Genomic DNA, 8926 nt, shown 5'->3' on the forward strand with positions numbered 1-8926 from the left:
TCTAAATTGTAACACTGAAGTAGGCCTATCCACTTTAGGTATAAGTGTGACAGTAGTAGCATTCAGTTGTTTCAAAAGAGAGCCTGGGTCAAAAAATCCAAAATTGCATCACATATGTCATCTCCTATGATTTTCCAAGAGTCTTTAAAAAACTTACTTGAGTATCCATTGGGACCAGGAGCTTTATCATTAGGAATTGAGAACATACTCTCTTTCATCTCAGCTCTTGTATCCATGAGAATTTGGCAATGTTGGTCATTGCATATGTTCCCCTGCTGCACAATATTAGTATTGACTCTAGTAGTGTGACCATTAGATCCCAAAAGCATTGTATAATAATTCTGAAAGGCAACCTAAATTCCTGTTTCATCTGTATAGAGATTATTCTTATGATCCCTGATTTGGTGAATTGATTTTTTATTCCTTCTTGCTTTAATCACCCCATGAAAGTAAGCAGAGTTACAATCCCCTTCTTGGATCCAATGAGCCTTAGCTTTCTGTTTGAGGAAATCCCATTTTGCCTGGTTTAGCAGTTTAGAGGTTTGAAGCAAGTCATATTCTTGCCTCATCAGTTCCTCATTACCAGGGCTACTCACTAAAAGCTGCTGGACATTAATAAGCTGAGTCTGGGCCAAATCTGCATTGTTCTCAACATCAGAAAAGTAAATAGTATTTAAATTTTTGAGATTTTGTTTCAAAGCTTTCAATTTTGTGACTATCTTGAACATCTTAGATCTTTCAATCCTCTGTCTCCATCTATTTTTAATACAATCTTGAAACCCTGGAGCTGAACTCCATATGTTAAAATATTTGAAAGGTCTATTTTTGGTATTACCCCCAGTATCCATGCTCACCAAGCAGGGTGTGTGATCAAAGTGACCCTTGTAACACCCCCATACTCCAAGTGCCTTACCAGGACCACCTAAAGTATGAGAATGCTACCATCTCGGTTACCCGAGGCAATGTATATCAAATACACAATAACGAAACGTACTATATTAAATGAAGTTAAAGCGATACATGTCTAAACCAAAACTGTCAAATGAAAATACAACTGTTTCCCAAAAATGTCAAACCAACTAAAGTAAATAAATGTTTAAAACAAAGCGGAAGACTTCTAGACATCTCGTGGTGACTCAACCCAGCTATCTCATGCGCATCCATCTCATACCTGTTCAATAACTGCTCACCATCCCCGAATGGATCGCCATAGTTTTCAAAACATTTAAACGGGGTCAGTTACTGATTACACAAAAAAAATAAAACAGAAACAGTACACAATCACCCAATCTCCATCATAACTCCACACACCTGACTACACACTAAAGTGTGTAGTCCTGCCAGAATAACCATCGCAACAAGTATTCCACACCGCCAGTGGTCCCCGCAGCCGTTCCGACCTAAGCCCCGCTCATCTCATCCGAGTGATAACTCATGTTCCTTAATGTGCACATCCCCTCTGTGGCGGGTTCCACAGAGGGAAAATCAAGGGCGTGAAGCCACTCCCGCAAGTGACTCCACTCAGCCGAGGACGCACCTCGAGAACCACAGACAAACAATCACAACCAACTATACAATCAACAATCACCAATTCCAATACGATATAGACAAATGTTATTAATAAACAACCACCAAGGCAAATGAAGGATCAGGAAATTTGGAACAAGACAATGGTTGGAAGACTAGTTGACTGGATAGCTGTTAATAGAGACTCCATATGGGTGCACTGGATCCATAACAACTACCTCAAAGGGCAGGACTGGATGGCATACAAGCCTAGCATGAATTCAAGCTGGGTATGGAGAAGAATCTGCAAAATCAAAGATGAGATGGTACCAGGGTATACAAATGGCAAATGGCATATTGAAACGATGGATATACACTGCTGGAACCTATGAGTGGTTCGGGGAGTAGGCCAAAGGTGAACTGGTACAAGGTAGTCTGGGATGGGTGGGTGATCCCTAAGCATCAATTTATGGGCTGGTTAGTAGCACATGCTTTGCACATCGAACACAACATCTAAGTTGGTTGGGTTTGGTGTGGATATTGAGGATACTGCCTTTGTATTTGTGCCCTAATGAAGAGACCCCTGAACATCTCTTCTGTCAGTGCGAGTATAGCAAGAGGATAGTGAAGGAGGTGAATAGGATGACTAGCTGGAGCTTCCCTGAGAGTGGGGTGGTGGAATGGTGTGTGCAAAGGACTGGTACTAAGGTGCAAAAGGGTGTCCAGATTGCCCTGATGTTGAGCTTGATATATCATGTTTGGCATCAAAGGAACAAGGCTAGGAATGAGAAAGTCATACTATGTCCAGAAAGGGTAGCCAAGCATATAGTAGAGGAGATGAGAATTCGAGTTCGTGGCAGGGACAAAATGCAGCTGAGATTAGATGAATTAGAGTGGCTAAAAAATATGCATCTGTTGGTTTGATATTCTTATGGTTGTTTTAGTCTATAAGCACCTCATGTAAATGTTGATTTTGATATATATTATATACTCACATTTTACCAAAAAAAAAAACCACCAACAATCAATCAACCAACTAACATATATGTAACCAATAACTGAGTGGGAAATCCTACCTGGAATAAGAAACCACAAGACCGTCACAAGTAGCTAATCAATAATGCTCCTCAACGAAACCTCCTCCTATAATCACATATTCATACAATTACCATCTAGTCAACATAATACTCCCAAAACCCCCAATTCTACCCAATTAGGGTTTTAAACAAAATCAACGAAATAATATAAAAACTATACAAGGATTTTACCCTTGACACGACGAACTCAATGGCATAAAGAACACGAGGATCCGACAACCTTAGCCTTTGGGATTTGATAATAACGCGGAAAATAAAGCAACGTAACTCTTTTCTCTCTTTCAAAGGTTCTTAGAAAAGTAAAAGTGATTAAGAAAGATGACGGAAACCTTTAAATACTAATCACACGTTATTAACAAAACCCGCTAAAATAACCCGTAAGACCAACTTACTCGATCGATTAAGTGACTTACTCGATAGAGTGCCCCTTACTCGATCGAGTGTCACACGTACTCGATCGAGTACCCATCAGGCAGCCTACTGTTTCGTATAAAAACATACTTACTCGATAGAGTAAGCCCTACTCGATAGAGTATCCATAGACATAGAAAACCGTAGTATTACAGTCTTCCCTCCTTAAAAAGAACTTCGTCCCCGAAGTTCAACCCATACACACACAAAAAAACATACTAACTCAACCACGACACAACAACGCAACTAAAAACTCAAAACAAAACTCCCAACTAAAACTCAAACTGACTCAAAACAACTAGTACCTTTACCAAAACCAACATAAACCATACCAAAACCTTATGCGATCACCTCCTACCCCCCTAAAAGAAACATGGTTACGTCCCCGTAACCACACATACCTAATCAAAAAGAGATGGATACCGCTCCCTCATAGCCTCTTCCTCCTCCCAAGTAGCTTACTCAACCACATGATTAGACCATAGAACCTTAAGCAACATTGTTTCCCCCTTTCTAGTTTTGCGAACCTTGCGATCAAGAATCTGTTTTGGGACCTCAAGATAAGACAACGACTCATCCAACTTTATGTTCTCCACCCCTAGCACATGTGAAGGATCGCTCACATACTTCCATAACTGAGACACATGAAACACATTATGCACCCTATCCAAAGCCACCGGTAACGCTAGCCGGTAAGCAACCTCACCCACACGATCCAAAATCTCATATGGTCCGATAAACTTCTGGCTCAGCTTCCCTTTCTTACCAAACCTCATAACCCCACACATAAGAAACACTTTCAAAAGAACCTAGTCCCCAACCTAAAACTATATGTCACGGCGGTGTAAGTTTGCATAACTCTTTTGTCGATCCTGGGTCGCTTTCATCTTTTACCTGATCAGCTTAACCTGTTCTATCATCTCCTGTACCATCTTTGGTCCTAAAACCACGGCCTCAGCTCTATCATCCCAGTAAATCGGACTCCTACACCTCCTCCCATACAAAGCCTCAAACGGTGTCATCCCAATACTCGTGTGGTAGTTGTTGTTATAAGAAAACTCGATCAGATCCAACCTATCTTCCCAGCTACCCCCAAACTCCATCACACAAGCCCTCAACATGTCATCCAAGGTCTTGATAGTTCTCTCTGTCTGCCCATCTTTCGCAGGATGAAAGCAATACTCATCTTCAAAGTAGTTCCCATCAAATCCTGCAACTCTCTCCAAAACCGTGATATGAATCTCGCATCTCTATCTGACACTATTTCCTTAGGCACCCCATGCAAATAAACCATATGCTTCCTATAAGCCAAAGCTAACTGTATCTTGGTCCAAGTGTCTTTCATCGGAACAAAATAAGCTGACTTAGTCAAACGGTCAACTATTACCCATATCATATTGTTATCTTGTTGACTTCTCGGCAAACCCACTATAAAATCCATAGAGATAGATTCCTATTTCCACTCAGGTACCTCAAGAGACTGAATCTTACCTAGTGGTCATCACTGCTCTCCCTTAACCCTCTGACATGTCAAACATCGAGCCACAAACTCAGCTGTTTCCTTCTTCATCCCAGGCCACCAGAAAGTTTTTTTCAAATCTTTATACAACTTGTCACCGCCTGGATGTACCGAATACGGCGTGCAATGAGCCTCTGTCATGATCATATTTTTCAACTCCTCATCATTAGGAACACACCATCTGCCGTCAAATCTCACACTGCCATCTATATGAATAGAGAACCGTGACACTGTCTCTTTCTCTACTCCAGCTCTCCACTCCTCAATCTTAGGATCCAAAGCCTATTTCCTGTGAATGTCATCATAAAGATCTGGTTCCACTGTCAAGTCACCTCTAGCATCCCCTTTCTGTAACACATGTATCTCCATCTTTCCCACCTCATCTCTCAACCTCATCAAAGACATAGCTGTGCATAGAGAATGCACACTCTTCCTACTCAACGCATCTGCAACTACGTTTTCCTTCCCTTCATGGTATATAATATCCATGTCATAGTCCCCTATCAGCTCCATCCACCTCCTCTGTCTCATGTTCAGCTCCTTTTGAGTGAAGATGTACTTGAGATTCTTGTGATCCGAAAACACCTTAAAGGTCGCCCCATAAAGATAGTGCCTCCAAATCTTGAGAGCAAACACAACTGCACCCAACTCTAGATCATGTGTCGGATAGTTCTCCTCATAAGGCTTCAATTGCCTAGAAGCATAGGCAATTACTTTCCCATTCTGCATCAACACACATCCCAAACCATTCTTCGAAGCATCTATATATACCTCAAAGTTCTCACACCCTTCAGGTAATGCTAAGACTGGAGTTGTGGTCAAATGCTCCTTAAATATTTGGAACGCCGTCTCACAACTTTCATCCCAACGAAACCTGTTCTCTTTCCTCATCAACGCTGTCATAGGTCTGGCTATCTTAGAAAAGTCTTTCACGAACCGAAGATAGTACCCTGCCAAACCCAAGAAACTCCTGATCTCTGCCACATTCTTCGGTGCTCCCCACCGAGTGACTGCCTCAATCTTTTTCGGATCCACAGCTACACCCTTCTTAGAAATCACATGCCCTAGAAAGGCAACTTCCTCGAGCCAGAACTCACACTTAGACAACTTTGCATATAACTGATTGTTACGCAAAGTCTGTAACACCAACCTCAAGTGCTCCTCATGCTCCTCCTTAGTCTTGGAGTAGACTAATATATCATCTATGAACACCACCACAAACCGATCCAAAAAACGACTGAAGACCCGGTTCATCAAATCCATAAACATTGCTGGTGCATGAGATAACCCAAACGGCATCACAACATACTCATAGTGACCATACCTCGATGTAAAAGCTGTCTTTGGTATGTCCTCATCCCGAATCTTTACTTGATGGTAACCCGACCTCAAGTCAATCTTGGAAAAGACTGCAACCCCGTTCAACTGGTCAAACAGATCATCTATCCTTGGCAAAGGATACTTATTCTTCACTATAACCCTATTCAGCTCTCTGTAGTCGGTGCACAACCTCAAACTCTAATCTTTCTTTTTCACAAACAGAACTGGTTCTCCCCACGGTGATACACTAGGTCTAATGTATCCCTTATCAATCAAATCATCCAGCTGCTTCTTCAGCTCCTCCAATTTCTTAGGACCCATGCGGTACGGGACCTTAGAGATTGGTCCCGTCTCTGGTTTCAGCTCCACACTTAAATCTATCTCCCTCTTTGGTGGTAAACCTGGTATCTCCTCCGGAAAAACATCTGGAAACTCTCCCACCACTGGTATCTGATCAACTTTTGAACTCACCATACTGTGGTCTCTCACATGGCATAGGATTAACGGACACCCCTTTCTCAAATAAGACTTCAATGTCACCGCTGCAATCACTTTGACTTTGGGTTTGACAACAAACCCACGATAAGACACACTAACACCTTTAGGACCCCTCAAAGAGACTCTCTTTTGGTGACAGTCTATTCTAGCTTTGTACTTACCCAACCAATCCATGCCAACTATCATCTCAAAACCATCCATAGGAAACTCTAACAAATCCACTGGAAGGTCAACCTGCCCAACTATCATAGACACACCCTTATACAACCTCCCACAAGATACAGACTCACCTGACGGTATAAAAACTTCATCTTTTACAGACTCAAACTCTCCCAAACCCAAAAGCTTAGCATGACTCGACGATACAAAAGAATGTGATGCCCCCGAATCAAATAAAACAAAGATAAAGACACCATTAACAAGAAAAGTACCCGTGATCACGTGAGCATCATCCTTAGCAGCTTTCTTATCCATCATGAATAGCTTGCCACTGGTCTTCTGTCCACCTCCATTGACAATACTAGCAAAAGTAGACGGCTTGGCAGCCAACCCCTGGTTATTGTTTGTTGCTCGTTTCTGATATGAATTATCGCCATTGCGGTTAGCCCCACCGTTGTTGTTATTCTGACCACCCTGATTGTTCCACGACCCAGCCAGCCTATTACTAGCATAACTCTGAGACGGACCCTGAGAGAAACTCCCCTGTGATGGCGTCTGAAAACCCCTGTCCACAGCGTTATTGCACTCATGTCTCTTGTGGCCTATACCGCCACAGTTAAAGTAAGATATTCCTCAGCTGCTAATACCACCACCTCGGCCATGCCCATAGGAAGCTCCACTACTGAACCCCGACCCCGATGAGTAAGCCCTCGCTTGGTTATGGTTGGCCCTCTTGTAACTGAACTGACCACCACCCTCACTCTCCGTTTTCCTCTTCTCGGGACCTCTCTCCCTATTCTTCTTAGCCATGTCTACCAACCTCTCAGCTCTCCCGGCGCGCTCATGCACTTCCTTAACATATGTAAGGACCCCAACCGGTAACTTTTCCATAATCTTATAGGTCAGACCCTTCTCAAACCTCAAAGCTAGGTTCTCCTAGTTCAACCCTATATCCACAGCATATCTAGACTTCTCATTGAACTTGTGATAGTACTCAGCCATTGTCATATCCGGAGTCATTTTGAAATCATCAAACTCCTCTCTCAACTTACTACAGACATGCTCCAGTACAAACTCTCGACGCATAGCTCTCTTGAACTCATCCCAAGATATAGCTGATTTCCCTTGCCTCACATACAGGTTTAAGGCACTCTCCCTAACCTTATCCCACCATTCTCCTGCCGCATCTCTCAAGTAGAACGCAGCTTGTTCCACTCTAAAATCCTCAGGGCAATGAACCACATTCAGAATATTCTCCATCTCTCTATGCCAATTGTCGAGCAAAATTGGCGCTCCGGTACCCATGCATTCCTTTGGGTTGAAACGGGCTATGGTAGTACTCATCTTAGCAAAATCCACCCCAGCCTCTTTGTCCTTCCCAAACTTTTTCAAGGCCTCAGTAAGCGCCTCTTGATGCTCAAGCATCTTGGCTACCTCATCAATACTCATCATCTCAGCCCTAGCATACAACGCAGATCTCTTCGGCGGAATCTTTGAACTATGTAAGAGAAGAGGTAAACATAAACACACATCCCATAACTTAAACACATAAACGGGTTGTGCAGAACTTACTCGATCGAGCTCTCAACCCATTCGATCGAGTTGAGGCCACTCGATCGAGTTGCCCACCTACTCGATCGAGTGCCTCGACTCCAGAACCTGACCAAAAAGCATCAAAAACCTCACTCGATCGAGCTCCTGACATACTCGATCGAGTAGCCCTCGCTCGATCGAGTAGCCCTCGCTCGATCGAGTCCCCATCCTACTCGATCGAGTGCTCAAAAATAGCAGCGTCTGCTCAGAAACGACATACACCCCACTCGATCAAGTCCAACCCACTCGATCGAGTGCCCCCCACTCGATTGAGTCATGCTGACTCGTAAGCTACCCGCATGCTCAACTCAACTACTTTCCACACCAACAATATATATGTATATATATATCGACATGCATACGTATATACAACAACATAACTTCCTATTCACATGTTTCTAATAAGCCACATTAGAAATCAATCATCATGCAATTCCGATATTTATATCAACATATAATCATGCTACTTACTCACCTTTCGCCACTACATTCTCCATTCTCCACATTCATTCACCCACCGTTTCATGCAACACACTTTCAATATAGATATGAAACATAACATAAATAATCACATAGCGATCCGAAGACACACCCCGTAGTGACCGGTTCAAAGTTGTAGGGCGAGATCGCGACTTTAGCACATCTCCCAAGCCTTTGCATTAGCTCCTAACAACTCCTACCCGGGTTCATTTTATTTTAACTCCCTAGATTCATTGGATTCATTAGTTATAGGTTCCAAAATCGTCGCTCTGATATCACTTTGTAATACCCCCATACTCCAAGTGCCTTATCAAGACCATCTAAAACATGAGAATGCTACCAT

The 8926-nt window shown here is 42.8% G+C and overlaps 1 protein-coding gene across 1 annotated transcript; it reads right to left on the reverse strand.

The window, feature by feature from the left end:
- Nucleotides 1-353: 353 nt before the first annotated feature.
- LOC141620140 (uncharacterized) lies at nt 354-848 on the reverse strand. Its single transcript, XM_074437086.1, has one exon. The coding sequence runs from the start codon at nt 846-848 to the stop codon at nt 354-356; it is 495 nt and encodes a 164-aa protein (XP_074293187.1).
- Nucleotides 849-8926: the final 8078 nt, after the last annotated feature.

The sequence above is a fragment of the Silene latifolia genome, chromosome X (assembly GCF_048544455.1).
Source record: "Silene latifolia isolate original U9 population chromosome X, ASM4854445v1, whole genome shotgun sequence".
Lineage (NCBI taxonomy): Eukaryota > Viridiplantae > Streptophyta > Magnoliopsida > Caryophyllales > Caryophyllaceae > Silene > Silene latifolia.

What these genes read in the sequence shown, in the direction of transcription:
- LOC141620140 (XM_074437086.1), bottom strand. Translation starts at nt 848, where the DNA reads ATGGATACTGGGGGTAATACCAAAAATAGACCTTTCAAATATTTTAAC.